Source organism: Heterodontus francisci, chromosome 32, assembly GCF_036365525.1.
Source record: "Heterodontus francisci isolate sHetFra1 chromosome 32, sHetFra1.hap1, whole genome shotgun sequence".
NCBI classification, from domain to species: domain Eukaryota; kingdom Metazoa; phylum Chordata; class Chondrichthyes; order Heterodontiformes; family Heterodontidae; genus Heterodontus; species Heterodontus francisci.
In genome coordinates, this window is record NC_090402.1 from 10,291,778 (window position 1) to 10,317,740 (window position 25,963).

The window sequence follows — 25,963 nt, forward strand, 5'->3', positions numbered from 1 at the left end:
CATGCCTGGATGCAGCAAGACCTGGACAGGATTCAGGCTTGGGCAGATAAATAGCAAGTAACATTTGCACCACACAAGTGCCAGGCAATGACCATCTCCAACAAGAGAGAATCTAAAAATCTCCCCATGACATTCAATGGCATTACCATCACTGAATCCCCCACCATCAACATCCTGGGGGTTACCATTGATCAGAAACTTAACTGGACAAGCCATATAAATACCGTGGCTACAAGAGCAGGTCAGAGGCTGGGAATTCTGCGGCATCTATAACTCACCTCCTGATTCCCCAAAGCCTATCCACCATCTACAAGTCAGGAGTGTGATGGAATTCTCTCCACTTCCCTGGATCAGTGCAGCTCCAACATCACTCAAGAAGCTTTACATCATCCATGACAAATCAGCCAGTTTGATTGGCACCCCATCCATCACCTTAAACATTCACTCCCTCCATCATTGGTTCACAGTGGCAGCAGTGTGTACCATCTACAAAATGCATTGCAGCAACTCACCAAAGCTTCTTCGACAGCTCCTTCCAAACTCACGACCTTTACCACCTTGAAGAACAAGAGAATTTGATGCATGGGAACACCACCACCTCCAAGCCACACACCATACTGACTTGGAACTATATCGCCGTAGCTACACTGTCACTGGGTCAAAATTCTGAAACTCCATCCCTAACAGCACTGCGGCTCTACCTATAGCACATGGACTGCCGCGGTTCAAGAAGGTGGCTCACCGCCATCTTATCAAGGGCAACTAGGGATAGGCAATAAAAACTGTTGGTCTTGCTGGTGATGCCCATGTCTCAAGAACGAATAAAAAAAAGCTGGTTTTGTCAGTAACACGCACATCCTGTGAATGAATAATAAAAACAAACTAAATATCTAGGAGCTAATACTACCTATATTTAGACTTTATTACTTTATATTCCCCAATAAAGGTTTTTATTTTTAGTGTTGAATGTGAAACTCTTGGATGCTGAGGAACTGTAGAGTTTGTTATGACTGAGGTGGGATGAGTGCACTATCTTTTCTAGTTCCACTTCTCCACAGGTCACAACATATATTTAAATGTTTGCCCAGTTACCAATACGGTCAATCATAAACTCTACTCTTTATCCCAGAATAAAATGCACCAACTAGGTTTCTTTACTAAACAGTGGCGCAGAGGTTTGCACCGCAGCCTCACAGCTCCAGCGACCCAGGTTCGGTTCTGGGTCCTGCCTGTGCGGAGTTTGAAAGTTTTCCCTGTGACTGCGTGGGTTTCTGCCGGGTGCTCCAGTTTCCTCCCACAGCTAAACACTTGCAGGTTGATAAGTAAATTGGCCATTGTAAATTGCCCTTAGTGCAGGTAGGTGGTCGGAGAATTGAGGGAAGTTGGGGATGTGGTGGGAAATATGGGATTAATGTAGGATTAGTATAAATGGGTGGTTGATGGTCAGCACAGACTCGGTGGGCTGAAGGGCCTGTTTCAGTGCTGTATCTCTCTATGCCCCAACAAAATTTTCAGTTTATTATAAAATAAGACATAAGCAGTAACGAAACAAAGCATTAACACATAGAGTGAAATATGAAAGTCCCCCTTTTACCTTAGCTCCTCACATACACAGACACACACACACACACACACACCGGTTAACTGAAAGAAATAGAGATTTTCTTTTTAGAGCTCTGTTACAAAAAAAAGACAAAAAAAGAATTCTTCGGCCAAATACTTGCTAATTCTAGAAGAAAAAGGAGAAGATATGGAAATATGTCAGTTGTCCTCTTTTTTGGTTTGGCATCCCAAATATGCATAGACTGCTATCACTGGGATCTTTCTAGTACAGCTCTTTTCAGGCGATGTTGAAGATCAGTTTGGCAGGTTTTCTGGGTGAAATGCGGCATCAGGGGTTTCTGGCAGGCCTTTTCAGAGGAATGCAGCATATATTTCTCTACTTCTTACACTCACTTCAAAGAGCTTCTCAAAGAGATGGAAAAGCTGGCAGGCTTTACAAAGGGATGGAAAAGGCTGAGCTCGGGTGTCTGCTCTCTTGGCTGGTTTTTAAAACTCCTTTCAGAACACTGTCCAAACCCCAACTGACTGTCCAAAGTGAAACCAAAAACAATCTCAAGAGTCAAACCTCCTAACCCCTATAAATCCTGACCTGTCACTTCTCTGTAAACATCTTCTCCAAGTCAAAAAGCCCCTGCTGGGTATTTATCTGATGACAGGTCACTTCCAGTAAGAGTTGTTTACAAACCAAGTCCTCTCAGTGTCCTTTCAATGACCCCAGTGAAATAAATATCCATGGAATCCTTCTCAGTTTTCCCAAATATAACAATGTCCATAATTCTAAAATACATGAGTCCTCAAAAAAAAACTTAAGAAAATATAGAAGCACCGTCATAACAACTTGTCAACTTTTCCTATGCCCTCAGGGTGTGGGACAAGGTTTGGAATTGTAGCTGTGCTCTGAGCCTCACTGTCACAATGAGGAGAATTCATTTGAATATGATTCATTTTTAATTTTACAAGACGATAGCTGTGGGGAAAAGTGACATTTAATCTAAAAGTTCTTAATTTTTGTGTCCTGATCACATTTTAGAAATTACAAGTTGGAATAGGCTATTTGGCCCAACTAGTCCGTGTTGGTGTTTATCCTCTACATTTTTGGTCACCTTATTTAAGGAGAGATATACATGCATTGGAAGCAGTTCAGAGAAGGTTCACTAGGCTGATTCCTTGGATGAGGGATTTGTCTTATGAGGAAAGGTTGAACAAGTTGGGCCGAGACACATTGGAGTTTAGAAGAATGAGAGGTGATCTTATTGAAACATATAAGATTCTGAGGGGGCTTAATAGGGTAGATGCTGAGAGGATGTTTCACCTTGTGGGGAAATCTAGAACTAGGGGGCACAGTTTCAAATTAAGGAGTCTACTATTTAAGACAGCGGTGAGGGAGAATTTCTTCTCTCAAAGGGTTGTTAGTATTTGGAATTCTCTTCTCCAGCGAGCAGTGGAGGCTGGATCATTGAATATATTCAAGGCTGAGTTAAGCAGATTTTTGAATGTCAAGGGTTATGCGGGGTGGGTGGGGGGGGGGGGGGGGTAGTGCTGGGGGCAGGCAGGAAAGTGGAGTTAAGGCCACAATCAGATCAGTCATGATCTTATTGAATGGTGGAACATGCTTGTGGAGACGAATGGCCTGCTCCTGCTCCTATTGTGATCTTATGTTCTTATGAACAGTAGTCCTAATCCCATGTACCCATCCTGTTCCCTTATCCATTGATTCCCCCTTTCCTACAACCACCTATCAAAACAACTCAAACGTTAACATAATGTCTGTTTCAGTAAGTAACGCCAGTCATTAACACAAGTAGGCCAATCAGGCCCTCAATTGTCTTCTGCCATTCAATTGGATCATCAACTCCATTTACCCACCTTGGTTTCATATCCCTTAACCTAACAACAGGTTTGAAATTTTCAATTGACCCCATCCGCAGTAGCTATTTGGGAGGAGAGTGTTCCAGATTTCCACCACTCCTTTGTGTGAAGAAGTGCTTCCTGACATCAACCCTGAATGGTCTAGCTCTAATTTTCTGCTAAGCCCCCTTGTTCTCGACTGCTCCACCAGAGGTCTATCTACACTAGGGTCTTTGCTTGAGTTTTGGAGATTGTATTGTGTAATTCTTCCCATTTTTCTGTGAAACCCACAAATCGATGAGCTTGCACTGAAGAAGAACATGGTCAGTGGATGGTACCAGAATTACAACAGTAGAGACATAGAGACACATCTGCATTCTTGACATTGGAGCCTAAGGCGTACTATTAGTTTAAAGCCTCCGGCAGGACCGCTAGGATGGGAACCTGTCTCATTCTTTCCTGTTTCTATGGCATGGGATGCACTTGTCATAAGCATAGGATAGGAAGACATTTTAATGATTTATTTTTAGTTAAGGGTTCCTTAAAGTATATTTATTTATGTATATATCCTCAGCTGTTTAAGAACTTAACCATGAACTGTTCTTCAAATTCCTGAACAGGACAAATGACAGTGGAAGTTTCAATTGCATATTGGAGAATTGTCATTCTTCAAGAAGAATATTCTGGAATGAAAGAACGAACCCCTTATATAACGATATGATTGACCAAGATATTCCACTGTCTGCAGTTAAGCAGACAACAGTAACAATAAACCAAGATCTAAATGGTAACCCATCAACTGGACCCATCCCAACAAGATTGCATGCATTGGGTGATATGGATATGATGGAGAATGACTGGTTCATAGCTCGTAAGCAGGAGGCTTGCAGTGGCTTACCCCAATCCAACGCATGTCATCTCAAAGGAAGTCCTCCAGTTGGCGATGGCAGTTCTATCAAAAGATGTATATTACAGGAGAAGAAACAATCTCCAAAAGCAACAATTGGTGCCTCCATCCATTCTCCACCTGGAAATCCATTAGCCCGGCAACTGGAACTGCCACGGAGTAAATCTCCTGCAAGCAAATTGGAGAGGCTTAAAGAGCGGATAAGAAAACAGAGAAAACTACAGAAGGAGCAGCATTTAGAAGGGACTAGCTCAAATCAACCACAGGAACTACCTATTCCAGTTCTTAGGCAGAAGATTGGAGACCCTTTCAAGAATGGGTCAATAAAATGCTTGGTCAGGAAAGTGACCTTTGCCCCACCAGCACCAGCTTATAAAGGTAAGTAACCATCACATTGATTCATGTAATATCTGCATGTGAACATTTTGTTTGTGTGAGATTACCTCAGTAGAGGAGTGAAGTTACTGAGCTAGCTGAAATATGACCCTTCTGACTAGCACATACCTACTGTTTGTTTCCCTCTCCCTTACTCTTCTCGTCATTTCTATCTTAGTGGAATCCAATTCAGGGCACCGAACATCAGGAAGAATTTTTGAAAGGCATTAGAGAGGGTGCAGAAAAGATTTACGAGAATGGCTTTTCAGGGATGAGAGACTTCAGTTACGAGGATAGATTGGAGATGCTGGGGCTGGCGGGTCCCTTAAAGTACATTTATTTATGTATATATCCTCAGCTGTTTAAGAACTTAACCATGAACTGTTCTTCAAATTCCTGAACAGGACAAATGACAGTGGAAATTTCAATTGTATGTTGGAGAATTGTCATTCTTCAAGAAGAATGTTCTGGAATGAGAGAACAAACCCCTTATATTAAAGGCCTGCTTGGGTATGCAATTGAAACCTGACCCGAGCCTGACAGAACCACATCCAACTCGAACCCGACCCGGCCCGAGTCCTTTGATTTTTTTTTTCCCGCACCCAACCCGATCCGACTACCGGAATGAGGTTGATTATATCAAAGAGGTTGTGCTCTACCTTGGATGGAATCGCTCACTGCAGACTAGTGCAGAGTCTGGATGCACGTTTCCTGCCTTGACGTCCTGGCTGTTCAAATTTTGAAGCTTTTCCCTCCCTGACCAAAAGGCAGCGCTGTGTCCGACCTGGCCCGACCCGACCCGAGCCTGAATGCCAGACCCAGAAGAGAGAACCGACCCGAACCCAACACATGTCGTCGGGTCTGGTCGGGATCAGGTCGGGTAGCCATGCTCTACCTTATATAACAATAAAATTGACCAAGATATTCCACTATCTGGAGTTAATCAGACAACAGTAACTATAAACCAAGATCTAAACGGTAACCCATCAACCGGACTCATCCCAACAAGGTTGCATGCATTAGGTGATATGGATATGATGGAGAATGACAGTGACCTTCTTAAGAAGAGAAGGTTGAGAGGAGATATGATAGAGGTGTTCAAAATCATAAGGTTGCTGGACAGAGTAGATAGGGAGAAACTGTTCCCTTTGGTAGAAGGGCCAAGAATCAGAGGACTCCAATTAAGGTGATTGGCAAAAGAAGCAATGGCAACATGAGGAAAAATGTTTTTTACGCAGCGAGTGTTTAGGATCTGGAATGCACTGCCTGAGAGTGTGGTGGAGGCAGATTCAATTGTGGCTTTCAAGAGGGAATTGATAAATGGGCGCAGGAGTGGGATAGGTGAGTTGCTCTTGCAAAGAGCCAGCATGGACACAACAGGCTGATTGGCCTCCTTTTGTGCTGAAACCATTCTTTGATGCTATGATTCTAGTTCTCTCTTGAGCCGTTGTATCTTATTTGCTTCAGTGCAGTTTTCTGGTCAATTAATCTGTGTTTAATTCTAGCCTGTTTCGCATCCCTGATTTTAATTGCTCCACCATTGGCAGCCATGCCTTCAGCTGCCTGGGGCCCTAAGCTCTGGAATTTCCTCCCTAAACCTCTCAACCTCTCTCCCCTCCTTTAAGATGCTCCTTAAAACCTGCCTGTTTGACCAAGCTTTTGGTCACCTGTCCTAATATCACCTTATGCGGTGCGAGGTCAAATCTCGTTTGATAACGTTGCTGTGAAGTGCCTTGGGACGTTTTATCATGTTGAAGGTGCAATATAAACAAAAGTTGTTTTTGTCTATGAAGTAGCTCTGCCTGATTCAGTCCCAATTTCCTGATCTCAAATTTCCAGTTTTTGGACCCTTCAATCGTGTGAACGATTTTTCAGGATCAACTGTACCAATTCCAGGAACTCTGATAAAATGTCAAAGGCTTGAAATAGTAACTAATAGTAAATAATAGTTTCTTTCTCTGTCGCGCTCATGCAAGGAGCAATTATGAACTAAAAATATGAACTGAAGAATTGAACTCCAAATTGCTGCAAGACAAAATGGAGTAAGGTGACCTCTCCTGTACAATGAATACACGTGGTAACTGCTGGAACTCAGAACTAGACGCTATGTCTGGTCAAGTGTTCAAGAAAGCACTAGAATTGCTAATTGCCTATTCAGTGTTAATGGTTAACTTGTTCAACCAGTTCGAATAACAATGATTTTGCAGACATAGAGTCTCCAGGCTCAAACCCAGGATAATAGGTGTGAAAAAGCACCACTTTATCAAGATGGTATAGAGATGAGCAACATCCAAATCCATTCTCCCACACCATCAAACCATTTATGAAAACACAATGAGAGAGAAACCTTGGTCACCTGACAGAAACTAAGTCTCTGATAAAGACACTTTACTGAACCAGAAAGACAGAAAGCCGGAAACCAGGAGGCTGAGGGAAATCAAAGAAGAAGCAAAGACGAAGACCCTGCCTGAATACCATTTTAAAACTACCTCAATGCAGTGATGGAAGATGACATTTGAAAACTCCCTACCTGAGAGATTGTAACAGGATTTCTTGCCATTGGACTGTGACTGAGATTTAACCAAAGAAGTCTGCAGCAAAGCATCCGTCCACCTGAAACTTTCCAAGTGACTTCAGTGAATCAGGAAGAGAAAAACCAGGCCTTCACCGTTTAAATTTTCCTCCCAGAAAAACAAACAAGGTTTCACAACGACCTTGTTTTAGAAACACCAGATCTAAATGTATGCTATCTTTTAATCTCCGTATTTTCTTGTGTGTGTCCATGTATGTGCGTGTGTGAGCAGGTGAAGTTGCGAATTTTCAGATTTTGGTTAATAAACATTTATTTTTCTTCAAATCTACCAGAAAACCTATCATTTGTCTGTTTATTGACCATTAAAATGCTCAAAGGTTAAACACAATTCTAATCAAAACACTATCAATGGTCAGGTGAAAGGTGAAATAGGGAAACCACCTGTCCATAGCACTCCATAGAGCTTCCTGACCTGCTGAGTATTTACAGCATTTTCTGTTTTTATTTCAGATTTCCAGCATCCACAGTATTTGGCTTTTGTATCAATTCCCTTCCTCCTCTCTTTACTGTTGAGAACAAACCAACAGCCAACGTTAAGACCCACTTGTTTGGTTACTAAGCGGCTGAGAATACTAATGGTGCATTTTCTTGTCAGTCATTCATGAATTGTGAAATAACTTTGGTAATAATCAAACAAGGCCGGTGGACCAATCTGGTGAGGTCCTGCCATCGACCTAATTCGGCATGTGACTGCCATAGTAGCCAGAATTTCTTTGATAGAGATCATTCCGTTATTGGCAACCACTCCTAACTGCTGACTTTTCAAAAACAGGATATAATTTCAGCTTCGGTGCTGCTTTCTGAGTGCACCCAGAAATATTTGGTTTAAAGCTGGAACATCGGTTCAATGAATCAAGTGCTTCTTGGAACAAAACAGGAGGTTAGAAAGTTTTATCAACACTGGTGGATCTTTCTTGACATTGTTTAGTTTAGTTTAGAGATACAGCACTGAAACAGGCCCTGCGGCCCACCGAGTCTGTGCTGACTGTCAACCACCCATTTATACTAATCCTATATTCCTACCACATCCCCACCTGTCCCTATATTTCCCTACCACCTACCTATACTGGGGGCAATTTATAATGGCCAATTTACCTATCAACCTGCAAGTCTTTGGCATGTGGGAGGAAACCAGAGCACCCAGAGGAAACCCACACAGACACAGGGAGAACTTGCAAACTCCACACAGGCAGTACCCAGAATTGAACCTGGGTCGCTGGAGCTGTGAGGCTGTGGTGCTAACCGCTGCGCCGCTAACCACTGCACCACTGTGCTGGCAGGTTTTTTTCTAGTGATTAAATGGATAATGTGCTGCTCACCTGCTGACAATAGAGAATGGCAAAATTGATTGGTGCCCATCAGAAACTGAATTCACGTAAATAAATGAATCTGTTAGTTCAATGTGTTATAGTTGTATAAAAGCACCCATCTGCATTTATCTATGTAATTCCAACTCTTGTGTCTCGCTTCACATCTCAAAGCTTCACATTTGTCAGTGCTAATGTGCAAAGTCTTGCCAGATTTCTCTTGATGGGCTAATCTTCATAGAGTAACAAATCACAATTCAACTGGTGAGGCTTAATAATAAACAAGTCAAAAGCAAGCACCACCACATTCTCAAACAATAAATGCCAGTCTTGCCAGTGATGCCTATATTACAAAGTTTAAATAATATGTCAAAAAGTAGCAAGCAAACCACCAATCAAAAAAGGCAAGCAAACCACCAATCAAGAAGCAACAAGCAAACCACCAATCAAGAAGCAACAAGCAAACCACCAATCAAGAAGCAGCGAGCAAATTACCAATCAGAAAGCAGCAAGCAAACTACCAATCAAGAAGCAGCATGCAAGCTACCAATCAGAAAGCAATAAAGATGTACAAAAGATAGCAGTGAAGAAGCAGTGGCCAGGAAAGAAATGCCAAATATGTAGCAAGGAAGATGAGAAGACCCAATGAAATCACTCAAACCATTTTTACAAAATGCTTTTGGTGGGTATTTTCTTTTGTAAGTAACCCAAACCCTAATAACAAGGTTTCTGACATAATAAAGGAAAGTTAAGAACAGGAAGAGCTCTTTCAGCACCTCGAGTCTGCTCCACCATTCAATTAGATTGTGGCTGATCTGTACCCAACTCAATATACCCGCCTTAGCTTCATATCCCTTGCAGTTGTGAATTGCAGAATAACATAAAAAATGCTAATGATGGGGGCATCTTTTCCCCCCAACCTTTCCTTCCACTTGAGCAAATCTGAATAAAACCACTCTTTTCCTTTCTCACATAATCACAGAATGAGACACCACAGAATGAGGCCATTCAGCTCAGTGTGCCTCTGTTGGCTCTATAGTAGAACAATACAATTAGGGACCAATAACCAAATTCAATTGAACAGACTTTTACAGTAATTTGTTTGAAATGAGCAATTATCACGGTGTCCCTTTCAAGTTTTTGCTTGACGTTGAAGCTGAGTAGACTCACTCCTGTCCTGAAGAGAATACGCTGCCTCTCGGGGACTCCTTGTGCACTGTCCCCTCACCTCTCCCCTACCTGCGGCCTCTGGGGTGCAACTCTTCCTTGGAATGACTTACTGCTGCCTCTCTGTTCTGATACCAGGCGTGTGTGGCGGAAATGGCAGATCATCCAAGAGGCTTGCACAGTCGCTCATTAAAGATTCTTATCAGATGACAATATCAATGAAATGATTGTCCAGTGATTGACTTGGGCTTTGTCATTACTGTTTGGTTGTTTGAATCTTATCTTATTCTACTGGCAACCTCTAATGATTTACAACCATTAATCTGCAGGTTTGATGGATAGCTGATCAAGTGGATTGTTTGTTTCTTGTGTGTATTTGACAGTAAGGTCTATAGCCCCAAGTGCAGGCTTGGCTAATATTGTATTCAGCACAAATGTGACACTCGGTACAAAAGCAAGAGACAAGGACAAGCAAAATAAGGCAGATGAAAGCTGCAATTGGTGTGTGAATCAGGTTGACAGGTAATAATAGTTCCATCTCAGGCCAACACTCCCTTCAGGTGTGGGCTGCTGCTGGGAGCCTGGTGTTACGACCAGGTGAGAAAGGTGTCCAGGGGTCTTTTGCTGTCTTTACCTGGTCATTTTGTAACAGGGTTTAATTTTAAACACACTGAATTTTGAGGTCCCCCTTTGTGAATCCTTGTTCACAACTTTCCAATTTCAAGGCAAAAAAATGAGCACAAACAGGCTTTCTGTGGTTTAAAGAAGATGAAATGTATTAAATCTTAAACGTAAACTCTAATGCATTTTAATGCCTATGGATATACGACGCGCCTGCGCCAGCATACACACGCGATACACACATGCAAATAGGGACAGAAAAGAGCAGAAGAAAAGATAAGTAGAACAGTTTGAGGCAATATCTTGTTACTGTTTCTCGAACTTGCTGTCGTCCTTGATTGAAGATATGGTCTTGCGTTTCGTTGAGGCCCAGTATTCTTTGTAAACCTTGTTTACGTAGGAGATTTTTCTCTCTCTGAGTTTACGTGTCCTCACAAGATTCAGTTCTGTGGGAAAGAGATAGAGGCAGGCAGCCAGGAGAGGAGATGTTCTCAGTTCATGAGCAGACGGCAATCTCCGTTCCAATTCCTTTGTTGGGAGTTCAAAGTAAAAAAAACACCCAGGTTGCCCAGCAGGTTAGTCATGTGAGTAGCTCCTTATATGGAACAGTCTCTCCTGCGAGGTTTGTGGATTGTACTTTAGCAGTTTCTGGAATGCTAGCTCCCCCCACCTTCAACATCTGGTAATCAAAAGTCCATTGTTGGTTGAATGAGTCAGGGCATGGCCCTTTGTCCCTTGTTCCAACACTGTCGGTTACCATGGAAATGTCTTTCCAGTCAGGGGCTTGCAATTTTAAGTTTTAATGTTCATGTGGCGAAATCCTGTATGCCTCAATCTTGGCGGGTGGGGGGGTTTGCCTGACACCGGGATCTGGGAATTTACCCTGTTGAATACACGCTGAGTAATTATTTCGCACTCCATGTACGTTGAATTGCTGTAATAAGCAGATCTTCCTGGGAGGCAGTCCTGGGTGATCCGCCAGGTTAACATTGGGGTTCCTGCTGGATAGGCAAGACCCATACATCAAAGCTAGCAGCTAACTGTTGATCTAGAGACCACCAACTTTCAGGTTAAGTTCATTGCCCCTCCCTAGTTGTCCTGAGGTGGAAGTGACAGAACTGAGTGGTTTGCTCTACCACTTCAGAGGGCAGTTAAGAGTCAGCCACATCGGTGTGGGACTGGAGTCACATATAGGCCAGACTGAGTATGGACAGTAGGTTTCCTTTCCGAATGGACATTAGTAAACCAGTTGGGATTTTGCAACAATTGGACAGCTTCAGGATCACACTTATTGCTGGCTTTTTTTTTTAATGAATTCAGATTCTCAAGCTGCCATGTTGGGATCTGAGGTCGCATTACCTGGATTATTTGTTTAGGGCTCTAGATTACTAGTCCAGTAACATAACCATTGGACTACTATATCCATGCGATCCTGAACCAGTTAATATCGCAACCTTAATCTCATTGTTTGTGGCCCATTGCAAATAGGTCACCTTTAATGTCTCTCTCTGTATTCCAACCCCTGGCATTCTGTTCCCAACTCTCCATTGTTGTGTTCTCTGCTCTTGTTGTAATATCTCATTATTACATAGCACCAGGCAAGACGTTTTAACAGAAGGTGTGCTTCAAACTGTGAAACAAGTGATGGCTGGCGCCATTAACCAGACATCTGTATGAGGATGGAGTTAGCCTCAGGCCAGACATGCTACTCTATCTCTCCTGTCAATGCATGCGCTCATGAAAGAAAGTGTCAATAGAATAGCTTAAGATGTATGATAATGACACAGATGTCACATATCTCAGTGATGTGACTGCATTAAAGATGAAGTGGTAACCCCTGGAGACCTATTTAGTCAGTAATTATTACACAGTGGCAGCTCCACACAGGCTTCTGTTTCCTGCACACTGAAATATTTCCTGTACATGTGCGGGACAGGTATATTGTGTGCAAGAGGTATACACTGTTGGTGCAAGAGCTGTACACTGGTTGTAGAAAAGCTACAGGCATTTCATACTGCTGCTCCATACAACAGAGCTATTAGTCTGATTTAATGGCCTGACCAACATTTATCACTCAATCAACACCACTAAAAAAAAAGATTATCTCGATACCACAGAGAGTGGCTGAGGCAAAGAGTAAGAATGCATTTATAAGGGGAGCCTACATAAGCACTTGAGGGAGGAAGGAGTAGAGGGCTATGCTGATATAGTTAGATGAGGAAGAATGGGAGGAGGCTAGACTGTAGCGTAAACATTGACTGGTTGGGGCGAATGTTTCTGTGCTGTATATTCCATGTAATTCTATGCTCATTATCTAATTTCTGTTTATGGGATCTTGCAATGCGTAAATTGCCTGCCATGTTTCCTACATTATAACAGACTGCATTTCCAAAAAGTACTTCATTGATTGTAAAGCACTTTGGCACATCCTGAGGTTGGGAAAGGTACCTATAGAAATGCAAGTTCTTCCTTTCTTCTTTCTTAGTACCAGCTTCTACATCATCATAGCTGCTTTTCCAGTTCTCGATCGTTGCTTTCTCACCTCTGCTTGCCCCTCTTCTCCTTGACCCCGTACTCCCTCTTCCATGAATATCAGCTGAATCACTCCTGTGGGAGATTCACAATGGCGGCTTTCTGTGGGTAGGATATTGTCCTGAATTTACTCTTCTATCATCAAATAGAAGTTTTTATAAACAGCATTTTCTTAAATGTATTTGGATGGGAAGTTCAGCAGTACATGCCACTGAAAGTGTTTCTGCTCCAGAGATCTATTGCCGTATCCTCTCTTTTCTGTGCTTTGCCTTCGGCATCCTGGGGATTTGTGCCCAATGCATCCACACTTATCGTTTTGTAGGGTTTTTTACTCTTTAGGACATGAAAGGTAAGAATCAACCAAGACTGAAACATTATTTAGATAATTTTATTGACATTAAGACACAATGGTTTTCCAGGTCAAGATAGTGGACAACCTTATTCCAGGGAATGTAACTTGAAACTTGGAATAATCAATTCATCTGTTCCCGGAGATGAAGAGTTAACTTGTCAGCTGTCTTTGTTAAAATCCACTTATCTGCCCTGTCTTTGGAAAATACAGCAAGTTTACCATGTCCTGACACTAAAGCCTACTAAATCCCCAAACATAATAGTCTGGATTTTGCAATAGGGATAGCAGTGAGGCTATCAGCGTTCAACGTTATTAAGGAGTAAATCAGACAGCAACTTCCAGAGTCCACACATGCGCAGTTAAACATGGAATTCAGGACGTTGATGACTTGCCCTGCTCCTTCACCAGTTTTGCTACACTGGTATCTTGGCAAGAGACTTGACACTCAAATACATGATCAGCGTGAAGCTGCTCTACTTCCCCACTAGTTACCCACTAAACACACCAGAAAAGTTCAGTCTTGTGCACTCAAATTGAAGTGAGTTATTAATGGAAGAGTAAGTCTTAATTACTTCTATATAATCTCTCTGGCCCTGAAAAGTATTTTTTACAAGTGTGGAGTCTTTCAATCCCATCTTTCTTTCCCTCTCTTTGTTTTGCTTCCTGTACACGATTTTACATTGAATTAAACATTCTAACTTACACTTTTTGGGTCAGACTGTGTGTCTGAGTAAGGATTCTAAAATCTGATTGGGTGAAGAGACACACCGTGGCTTGCCCTGTTCTCACAGTTGTCAGATTCCCTGTAGAGGGTGCCATGCTGTTTCAGACTCCTGATGACCACAAGATGCCAATCACAAGCCCATGAAAAGTCTGTGGGCAGCTGTAAACATAATGAACTATGATTGTCGTTTGATCGCTGCTGACTGCAACGAGCAGGTAATACTTTTCCCTCCACATAGCATGGACAGTGAGCAATGAATATCCTGCATTTTGATTTTGGCAAAGCTGACAGTTCTGTGTTCTTTCCTTTGTTGCTCATACCTTTAACTAAATAATCCAGGGTTTCAAGACCATTCTTTTAATCTTCAATTAAAACAGGTATGAAAAATCCAAAATCCTTCAGGACTCTGCACAGACAGATTGTGTTGGTCGCTGATGTTACACCCACCTGTTTCAACACATGATCTCGCTATGTTCTCCTTTGCCAGCCTCTTGACCTGTTACTAGGCAGTAACACCAACAAGTTTTCCCTGTGATTTCCAAATAATGTGCTCAGTGTGTTATTTTCCTTACCCTAATCTGTTTCCTCCCTTCTCTCTATTGAATTTGCTTCCACCATTGTTTTCAGGCAATGCATTTCAGATCATAGCAACTTGCTGAGTAAAAAACTATTCACCTTATCTCCCCTCTGGATCTTTTGCCAATTACCTTAAATGTGTGTCCTCTGGTTACTGAGCTGCTTGCCAATGTAAACAGATTCTGGTCTGTCAGATGCAGCTGAGTGATTACAATTTCTTTCAGGTTTCAATGTCGTTGAGCTGACGTCTGACAAGAAAAGCTCAGTAGGACTGGAGGAGATGGAGGAGGCCCTCACAGTGAACTCTCGGACCAGCAGGCGGGAACTGATGCGACGCAGAGACTGGGGGCTACAAGAAGCAGGTTCGAGACAAATCAAATCATTTTCATCGGTCACAATTGTGTCATCTTGCATCACCCTGCAACAGCGGATTGGGCAAGGGTAGGGTGAGAAATCTGAGAGACTGTACGCACAATGCTGGTGCATATATTGAGAGTGCCTCAAGATGTATAACATGCATCATCAGATACATCATCAGATACATATTGTACAGGAGACGGACATGTATTATCAGGAAAGGTTCATACCCATTTCATATGCTGGGAAAATGAACATTAGCTCCTTTGCTGTGCACCTTATCCTGCTCTCAGTTTTCAGTAAATGTGCCATTGGAATGATACGAGACACATGTTCAAGTCATGGGACTTGGGGAGTCACTTTGACTTGGCTGATAGTATAAAATGGGTGATGTTAGATTAGCCACCTATTGTACATTTTAACATTTATCCCTTAATCAACAGTTAAATACAGTTGGATAGTCCGGAGCTTTTTCCCAGGGTGGAAGAGTCAGTTACTAGGGAACATAGCTTTAAGGTGAGAGGGGCAAAGTTTAGAGGGGATGTGCGAGGCAAGTTCTTTACACAGAGGGTGGTGAGTGCCTGGAACTTGCTGCCGGGGGAGGTGGTGGAAGCAGGTACGATAATGACGTTTGAGGCATCTTGACAAATACATGAATAGGATGGGAATAGAGGGATACAGACCCCGGAAGTGCAGAAGGTTTTAGTTTAGGCAGGCATCAAGATCGGCGCAGGCTTGGAGGGCCGAATGGCCTGTTCCTATGCTGTACTGTTCTTTGTTCTTTGTTCTTTGTTTTTTGATCTGTTCATTTACTTCATTGCTGTTTTAAGGAGATTGCTGTATGCAAATTGGCTGCTGTGTTTCTGACCTTACAACAATGATTGCATTTAAAGTAAAAGTACTAAATTGGTTGTAAAGCACTTTGGGATGTCCTGATCTCCTGAAAGGCACTATATAAATGCAAGTTTTTCTTTTCCTCGCTTTTCATTTCCATTTCCACGATGTATTGGCTTCTGATCCAATATTGCTTATCTACGCTACGGGCCAAAGTCAAAATTACTCACATAGGCTGGGATTTTACAGAGCTCCCGACATTGGGCTCCATGGCGGGAGAGGGGCCTGAAGATTGTTGTGGCAGCGGCCCGCCACAGAGCCCAATACTGGGAGGGCCGGGCCCGATCATCCCAGCGGCAGTGAAGATGCTGCCGCTGGGCGACGGGGCCCAGATTTAAATATGTTAATTGAGTAAATGAATAAATTTAAACAAACTTACCTGTGATCTAACGGTCGGGCCGCGATCTTCAGAGCGGCAGCCAGAACTCCAGCACCTTCACTTTGCTGTCTGGGGAAAGCAGGCGCTGCAGTGGTGGGGAAGGGGGGAAACGTAATATTTGAAGTGCTGGGGGTGGGTGAAAACCTTCGTCATTAGTGCAGGGGATGGTGAGAAGGGGTGAACTCTGAACTTTGTTCACTTTGTGGGGGGAGAAGGTCGCATTTGAAAAGTAGGTGTTTTGGGGTGGGAAAGGGCAGGTACATAATTTTACTGTTATTGGGAGCTGGGAAAGGGGCGATAGAATTTTGATATGAACAGTGGTGAGGGTGGTTCCCTGTGAAATTTAAATTAGCTGTCAGGGCTGGCTGCCCTTTAAAAATGGCGCCATCGCCTGTGCACAAGCAGTTGATGCCACGGCTGGCGTCGGAGAGCCCGCCCCCTCCATATGGTTGGGGGGGTGGCGGGGGGGGGGTGTGCTGACCAGCGCATTTAAATGAGCTACCGCACAGTAGATCGCAGTGATATGGCGGAGCGTGGCTTGCATGTGCGGGCCCGTTATTTTTTGTCGTCCCCTGCCGCTCCTGGCAGCTGGCACTTAAAATCCAGCCCATAGAGTGTGCCAGCCCTCCAGCACCAGGCGAGAGTGAAGAACCACTTATTTCCAGCAGGCACTGTACGTCCGAGTGACTTGTGTGGAAGAATGGTCATCGTGACAGGTCACTCGGGGTTAGAATTTGCCACGGAGGGAGAGGCGGGTTTGGAGGCAGGTGTGGTATCATTTTCTTCCTACTGGCTGGCATGTTCCCGCCACTAGCCCATTTTCAGAGAGGCAGCTTCAGGCGGTGGGTGGGTGGGTGACAGCTACCTGCCCGCCAGCAGCAGGTAACCAATTAGGATTGAGGGCACTGTACGCATGCTGTCTGGATTTTCCCCCGACGTGGCTGCAGCCCTGCAGCAGGCTGGGGTCCAGAAATACATTGTGGAAAGCAGCTCAGCATGGATCCGCTGGGCTGCGAGGGCCACAGCCACGGCCGCGGGTCTTGCTGTGGAGGAGTCCCCCTCCGCCATGGTGGCCTGGCCGCTGTGGCCACAGTTTATTTAGTCGAATATTCAATTCTTCAGAGGGCAGCTCCATGTTGAGGCGCCCCGCGGTCCCTGACCTGCCCTAACAGCTCCTGCCTCTCCCAGTGGGGCTGCCGAGGCTCCAGCGCTGCGGGTGCTCTGACTGGGCTGGCACTAACGAGAGCACGGCGAGCTCGGAGGCAGCTAATTAGGAGGCCGACTCCCAGATGATCGCTGAGCCGGTCTCACTGCCAGTGAGTGCAGGCTTCGGGAGCCTCAATGTGTCCCAACGTCAGGGTCCAGAAGCCTGCAGGAAAATCCAGCCCCCAGATGTCCAATGGCTGGAAATCCCTTGTCGCATTCCATTTATCACATGGGTGAAGTCATAGTGGATCCAAAGATTTGACCGCAGGGTAAAGATAAGTCACCGAGTAACTTAGCCACACCTTTGGTGTACTGGCTTCCAGGCAGACCCCAGTACCCTGCCTAGCAAAGTCATTTGAGGCAGACTCATGGCAGAAGGGCAAAAGAAATTTGCCACGTAACTGCGTCAACCGGTCTTCTTAAGTAAGAAATTATAACAAAACAGCAAATACTGGAGGCAAATCAATCTTTTGACATCTGGAACAGAATAGCATGTGGGCTCTTTATCACTGCTGACCTGTTTCTGCCCTCTCCATCTCTTGTTCCGGACTATAGTTCCATTGCTTCCAGTTGGCTGTTGTCGGGGGAAGGATGGGGGCATAGGGGTTGGGAAATACTGCTCCCAAGTGTGATCTTGCATTCACCTGCATGTATTTTTCAGTAGGAGTCACTGGATTAAGGTCAGGAGAAGGAATTTCACCTGACTTCCCACCCCACCAGCCCATGAGCCCAATCTCACTGCCAACATCAGCCAGACCAGACTAGGCTAGGAATTGAATCTGGGGTGTCCTGGTTTGCATGCACAGCAACTTGCTGCTTGTACAACCAAGCTCTTAATGGCAAACCTGGCTGTAATGAAGGACCACTTGTGACGCTGCCTTACTTTATCGCTCATAAGCTGTGCATGTACACAATTCGCCGCTGTTTCACTTGTGCAGAGCTCATGTTTTATTGCCCCTTTTTATCCGTCCAATACTATCCATCTCTTATGGAGAGACACCAACTGTCTTTGAATCTCCATTCCAGAGCAGAGAAGAAACTCGCCAAAGAGCTCCAGCAGGAATCACGAGGCAACTAACAAAGCTCGAAGCCCCTCAAAGTCACCAAGCCCGAAGAGAGCAACAGATGTCGAAAGTAAGCAGGCGAAAAACTGGCAGCAAGTTAGTCATAACCTGTGTTGGAAATGCATTTTTTGCCATAATACAAGCAGAGGCTACAGTTCTACATCTACGTATCAGAGGTCAGGGGTCAGCTGTGGCTCAGTGGGTAGCCATCCTGCGTCAGAAGGTTGTGGTTTGAAGTTCCATCCCAGAAATTTCAAGACAAATCTAGGCTGACACTCCCAGTGCAATACTTAGAGATTGCTGCAACTTTAGAGGTGCTGTCTTTTGGATGAAAGATTAAACTGAAGCCCTGCTTTCGCTTTCAGGTGCTTGTAAGAGATCCCATGACACTATTTTGAAAATGAGCAAGGGAGATCTCCTTGATGTCCTGGCCCTTTAACCAATATCACTAAAAAAAAAACAGATGGCCTGGTCAATATCACATTGCTGTTTGTGGGGCCTCGCCCTGTGCAAATTGACTCTCGCATTTGTTACAACAGTGACTACACTTCAAAATTAATTCAAAGTGCTTTGGGTTGTTCTTAGCTCATGAAAGGTGCTATATAAATGCACTTTCCTTTTTTAATAGGACCTTGCGATCAACAAACTGTAGAGGTACAACTATAGAAATACAGTTTAACTATTTTATCCTCACAGAGCTACACAGGCAGGATGAACCAGCTGTTCTTTTCCTACCTGCCAATTTTGTATTTTTTTTGTACAAGATTCTTTGTTTTTAATTTGTCAAAATCACGCATCTGTAATTCTTTTTAAGTCTTGGCAACCAAACTGTGTTGAGCTTTGAACAAGATGTTGGCTTGGTACCAATGCACTGGCTTGGGATTCGCTACAGTGTGGTAATTTCATTAGAATTTAACACCTGCATGGTGTGCAGAGCCAAGTGTCAAAATATTATATAAGTAAACATTTAATGAAAGAAGATTTGGGTAATACAGTTCGATGTGTCTGACTTCTTAATACAATGAACCTAAACAGAGAAGCAAACAGGATTTGACTTAATCTGGGTTTTGTGCATAACAGTACCACATACAGGGAGTTAGGGTTTGACATTTGATAGAAAAAGATTTTTAAATAACTAAATAAGATAGAAAGGGTTTGCTGAATCAAATGTAAGAAAAATGCATTTCCATCAGTTGAAACTTGTCAATTTGTTTTCAGCTTGCCAAAAGTGTCAAATGTCAAGGGCAAAGGTCACTATCAATGTGGCTTTGAAACTGTGCCAATGAGTCAGTGAGTCGCTGACCTTTGCAGACCAGGAAGCTCCCATGTTCTGTCTCCGGACTGCGCTGCATTTGATTTTCTGGACTGTGCTGGGGTTAGGGGAAGGAGGAATTGGTCATGTTTCCTGTTTCTGATCGCAATCCAGCAACTCTCCACTGGAAGGGTGTGTGAAAATATCAAGTGAGACCAGGACTGGGGTTTCCCCATGAACCCCATGTGGTCCAATAGTCAGCTGGCACTCACTCTTAGGAACACAGGAACAGGAGCAGACTATTCAGCCCCTTGAGCCTGTTCCGCTATTTAATGAGATGGCTGATCTGTGACCTAATCCATATGCCCACCTTTGCCCCATATCCCTTAATACCTTTGGATAACAAAAATCGATCAATCTCAGATTTAAAATTAGCAATTGACCCAGCAGAGGAGACTGATGAGGCTGACGTATCGATAATGACACTTGAGCGAGTTACTAAGAGCTAATGCTCTTGGAACTTTACCTAGTCAGACTAGTACATCAGCTATGGCTAAGATTTTAGCGAGGCTCCCCTCATTCAGTCCGACTGCCTGCCTCGCTTTCGCAGCTATGTCCGCGCCCGGGTGTGCTTGGAGAGAGAGCATGTGGTGCCCGCCGGTATGCTTGAGGCCTTCCGCCACTGGTGGGCTCCAGACGGGTTGGAGTGCACCATGGACACTAAGAGCCACATTTGGAATCTGATAAGGAATTGATAGTTTGTCGTTTACTGTTTCCCTTCAAAAAGCGGGAATTTTTGCTAACTTTTGTAGTTGCTTTTTGGTGACACTTGTCATCCTAATTGACATTTTACTGAAAGAAAGAGTTAGCCTGGTTCTCCTCTCCGCGCTTCAGCCCCTTCCCCAATCCTTTCACCCATTGGCCTCCCCATTACACATGTTTTTCCGTGATTGTTGTCTCAAACCGCATGGACTACTACACAAAATGACAGGCATTACATTTTTGAGGGCAGACTATAAACCGGGTGAACGGACAGTTAAAATGGTCTTAGGACTTGTTTGTACGGATCTTGCTCTCTTCCCGTGCGTTCCAATCTTTATTTAAGCCAGAGGCCTTTGCCGGGTGAGGGTAGAGAAGCTGTTGTGGCTGGAACAGGAGTCAGGCCACAAGATTCCCAAAAAGGCAAGTGGATTTTTTTTTTTGTTGACTTTCCTCTGGGGCCAAGAGGAGCAGCAGTGTTCCCTTGGGTATTACAAGGAATGTTTAGGCTTCCTGAAGGTTAAAATGCCATTCATAAGAAGTTTCGCTGTCAACTAGAATCTTCTAATTCTCCCATGTTTACATGATTCCAGTAGTATTCCTATTGGAGTCTAGGAACCGTTTTCACCCAACCTCACGCTCACTAGCCACTCCCCCACTGTGATGCTCAGCAGGAATTCTCAGTCCCATTCGCCTGTGTTCCCTGACCTATGTTGGCTCCTGGAGTGGCAACGCCTCGATTTTAAAATTCTTATCCTTGTGTCCAAATCCCTCCGTTGGTTTCAACCTTCCCTATCTCTGTAACGTTCTCCAGTTCCTACAAATCTCCAAGATCTCCAAGCTCCTTCAATCCATGTCTCTTGTGCCGCACAGTTCCTTCACCCTACTATCAGCGACCATGCCTTAAGCAGCCTGGACCCTGAGCTCTGGAATTCCCTCCCTAAACCCCTCTGCCTCCCTCTCTCCACCATTAAGATGCTCCTTACAACCTACCTCTTTGACAAAGCTTTTGGTCACCTGCCCTAATATCCCCTTATGTGGCTCGGTGTTGAGTGTTTTGTCTGATAATGCTCCTGTGAAGCGCTTTGGGAGATCTTTCTACGTCAAAGGCGCTCTATAAATTCACATTATTGTTGTTGCTGCCCTGTGTGTCTCTGGGTGTCGATCCAGAGCTTGAAGTACGGATATATTGCTGGATCTGGGGCTTATGAAGGGGGCCAGGGACATGGAGAGAAAGAGAGAGAAGAAGACCTCAAATGGAATTGCTTTGTGCCCCTCGAGCAAGTCAATGCTCAGAATGACGACCCTTCACATAGCATTGGTGCTTAGTCCTGTGGAACATCTGCGGAAAATACAGGCAGGCGTGCACGAAAGCAGAATTACTGACTGAGACTCAGCACAGTTGAGGTACAGTATTGTGTGAGCGACTGCATAGTTTTGGCGAGGTCGAACCAGAGAAAATGGGGAAGGTTAATCTAATGTATTGATTGGCAGCACAGAATGTTATAACCCTTTTGTGTATTCCAGCCTTACTGCGCTGCTTTGAAATGCATTAAAATTATTTCCTCTCACAAATTGCTGCAAAAAAAAAATTGCCTGACTTTCCCTCAGAGACCAGGCGGTGAGGCTATGACACGAGTGGCATTTATCATTGTAACTGCCACTGTCAGAGGGTTTTTATTGGCCATTTGTTTCTGTCAGGCATGATGTCAGAGCAGTGTTGCTCAAAGATGGATTGCAGTTCAGAGGTCACATTGCAAGGGCCATGGGATTTAATGGGAACAATCATAGAATTTTTTTAATTTTATTTTTGCAGTCACATGACAGAGTTGTTAGCGTTTTCACTTTCCGAACTTGTCCATTTATTTTATTTTGATGTTTTATCGGAGCTCTGGTTGATAAGGATACCTCAAAGTCACCTTTACTTTTCTTTGCTGTCATGCTTCCTATGAAGGTGTTCCGCGGGTGAGACAGTATTAATGCCACCCGCTTTCTGCCTCCATCGATGCCTATGTGCCGCTGGCTCCACCTTGATCAACTTTTTCTGGTTTCCCCATTTTGGCCATGGTTTGCGCTCTGCATTCTGTTCCATTCTGAGACCAGCTTCTAATTGTATCAGTAAGACCATCTATTATCATAATGTCAGCTGGAGCTCTTATCTCTGAGATGCATGGTTCCTGGTTCAAGTCCCACTCCAGCACTTGAGTACCAAACACTAGGCTTACACTCCAGTGCAGTACTGAGTGAGCGCTGCACTGTCAGAGGTGCTGTCTTTCAGATGAGACGTTAAACCAAGGCCCTGTCTGTTTTCCCAGTTGGATGTAATAGATCCCATGACACTATTTTGAAGAAGAGCAGGGGAGTTATCGCTGGTGTTCTGATCAATGTTTATCCCTCAATCGACGTCACAAATACAGATTGCCCTGGTCATTAGCACCTTGCTGTTTGTGGGACCTTACTGTGTACAAATTGGCTGCTGTGTTTCCTGCATTGCAACAGTGACTACACTTCAAGAAAAATGTACTGCTTTGGCTGTAAAGTGCTTTGAGACGTCCTGTGGGCATGAAAAGTGCAATATATATGCAAGGCTTTTTCTTTTTCATTGCATGTGTACACACACCTTACTTCAGGACTTGGTAGGGCAGATAGATAGAGATTATGATGAAACAAAAAAAGAGGGTGTATGATGTATGTCAAGTGAATTCTTCAAGTGAGAAACAGGCCAAAGACAATAAGTTGAGAGGGGAGGTGAAGAGGAAAATAAGACCGGCAAAGAGAGAGTATGAGACTAGAATGGCAGTCAACATAAACGGGAACCCAAAAATCTTCTACTGGCATGTAAATAGTAAGCGGGTAGTAAGAGTTGGTGTGGGGCCCATTCGGGATAAAGAGGGCAATATATGCTTAGAGGCGCAGGACAAGGCTAATATATTTAATGAGTACTTTGTATCAGTGTTCACTAAGGAAGTGGAATCTGACAAAATATTGGTAGAAGCGGAGAGAGTAGAGGCAATGGATAGGGTAAAGATTGAGAGGGAGGAGGTACTAAAAAGGCTGGCTATGCTTAGGGTAAATAAGTCACCTGGTCCAGATGGCTTGCAGCCCAGGTTGCTAAAGGAAGTGGGGGTGGAGATAGCAGAAGGGCTTGTCATAATCTTCCAATCTTCCCTAGATATGGGGGAGGTGCCAAGGATTGGAGAGTGACAAATGTGACACCCTTATTCAAGAAAGGGGGTCAGGACAGTCCTAGCAACAACAGGCCAGTTTGTTTAACACCATTGGTGAGTAAGGTTTTAGAAACAATAATCAGGGAAAAAAACAACAGACACTTGGAGAGTTTCGAGTTAATTAGGGAGGGCCAGATTTGTAAAAGGGAGATCATGCTTGACTAATCTAATTGAATTTTTTGATGAAGTAACAGAGAAGGTTGATGAAGGTAATGCAGCAGATGTTGTTTACATGGATTTTAAGAAAGCGTTTAATAAGGTACCACATAAAAGGCTGGTTAACAAAATTGAGTTTCATGGAATAGGAGGGTCAGTGTCCAACTGGATAAAAAAAAATTGGCTCAAGGACCGAAAACAATGAGTTCTGTTAAATGGTTGTTCGTCAGACTGGAGGATAATAGACAGTGTTGCTCCCCAAGGGCTAGTGCTGGGACCATTGCTTTTTTTGGCTATATATAAATGACTTGGATCTTGGAATACAGAATAGAATTTCTAAATTTGCCGAAGACATCAAACTTGGAGGTGTGGCGATTAGTGAGGATGATATGAACCACCTGCAACAGGACATAGATAGACTAGCAGAATGGGCAGAGAGGTGGCAGATGGAATTTAATACTGACAAGTGTGAGGTGATGCATTTTGACAGAAGGAATAGGGAGACGAAATATATACTTAATGGCACAGTTCTAAAGAGTGTGCAGGAACAGGGATACCTGGGGGTGCTTGTGCATTGACATTTGAAGGTGGAGGAACATAGTGAGAGAGTGGTTAGTAAAGCATATGGCATCATGGGCTTCATAAATAGAGCTTCAAGAGGCTATCCAATTTCCTTTTGAGGTCAATGATTGTCTGTGCCTCCAGCACCCTTGTGGGCAGTGAGTTCCAGGTCATTACCATTCTCTGCATTAAAAAAAAGTGCTTCCTCATATTATCCCTGCATCTCTTGCCCATTGAGTACAAAAGCAGGGAAGTTTTGCTGAACCGTTATAAAACTCTAGTTAGGCCCCAACTGGAGTATTACATCCAGTTTTGGTCACCACACTTTAGGAAGGATGTGAGGGCCCTTGAGAGGGTGCAGAGATTTACCAGAATGGATTCAGGGATGGGGAATTTAGTTCCAAGGTTAGGTTGGAAAAACTGGGGTTGTTTTCCTTGGAGCAAAGGAGATTGAGAAGAGAATTGATAGAGGTGTACAAAATTCTGGTAGGCTTAGATAAATTAGACAAGGAAAAACTGTTCCCATTAACGAGTGGTACAGGACTAAGGGGCACAGATTGAAAGTTTTGGGCAAGAGATGCAGGGGTAACATGAGGAAGCACTTTTTTTACGCCTGGCTGATTGTTCCCGGCGAGGGCCCAAAAATTTACCTTGGTTCCGGGGTCACCATCCCTCTTGCTGCCGTTGGCTGGCACTGCTGGGACTGAGAGCTATTGGCCCGCTGATTGGCGGGCAGCTCCATTAGGCGGGACTTACTGCCTCAGAGAGGTGGATTAAGGGCCTGGGCAGCAAAGAGATCCCGGCGCCCCCGACTTTTCAGGCCGTGGGCAGGGCCTCCCGCCCAACATAAAATTCCAGCCTGTGACTCTATTTCTTCTGGTCGGGGAGTCCAGAGTAACAAGATATAACCTTAGATTTAGAGCTGTTCGGGGGTGATGTCAGGAAGAACATCTGCACACAAAGGATAGTGAAAATCTGGAACACTTTCCTCCAAAAAGTTGTTGAGGCTGGGAGGGGGGTTGGGGGCGGAGGGGTCAACAGAAAATTTCAGGACTCAGAATGATAGATTTTTGTTGGGTATTTAAGGTTACGGAACTAAGATACAGAGCAACCATGAAGGGCGGTACAGACTCGAAGGGCTAAATGACCTATTCCTTTTCCTATGTTGAAGCCCTAATTGAGACCATCGCTGCCTCAAGGATTGCCTCCCCTAATGCTCTTTATGCTGGCCTCTGCTCATCAGCACCTTATCTAATGCATAGCTCTGAGGTTTTTTTCCCCCAAAATATACTTTATTCATAAAAATCTGTAAAAAATACATCACAAAACAGTTCAAAACAGCACCAAGTTGACAATACAAAAAGTGCAAAGGAGATCAGTTTCCTTCAATACAGGAGTGAGTTGCCTCACAATCCTTCTATTTCATTTTACATGCCATGTACATTTTGCAGCAAACTCATATTTCCATGGATCCAGCCCCTCAGTTCACTTTGGTGGGAGGACCTTACACTGTGGTCTTTCCCCATTGAGTCTTTGCTGCGGC

The 25,963-nt window shown here is 44.0% G+C and overlaps 1 protein-coding gene across 15 annotated transcripts in view; it reads left to right on the forward strand.

Moving 5' to 3' along the window:
* Positions 1-25,963, forward strand: part of LOC137347622 (centrosome-associated protein 350-like) — a 157,807-nt gene that overhangs the window by 26,222 nt on the left and 105,622 nt on the right. For 12 of the 15 annotated variants that reach the window (XR_010968980.1, XR_010968981.1, XM_068012197.1 and 9 more), the window contains 3 exons: positions 4,032-4,696; positions 14,790-14,927; positions 18,428-18,535. Coding sequence is in view for 13 of the 15 variants with exons in the window: in XM_068012197.1 (XP_067868298.1) it covers positions 4,032-4,696; positions 14,790-14,927; positions 18,428-18,535 (911 nt within the window). In the remaining 2 variants the exon portion in view is untranslated. The remainder of the gene's footprint in view (positions 1-4,031; positions 4,697-14,789; positions 14,928-18,427; positions 18,536-25,963) is intronic. The other 3 variants (XM_068012201.1, XM_068012206.1, XM_068012208.1) reach the window with 2 other exon arrangements.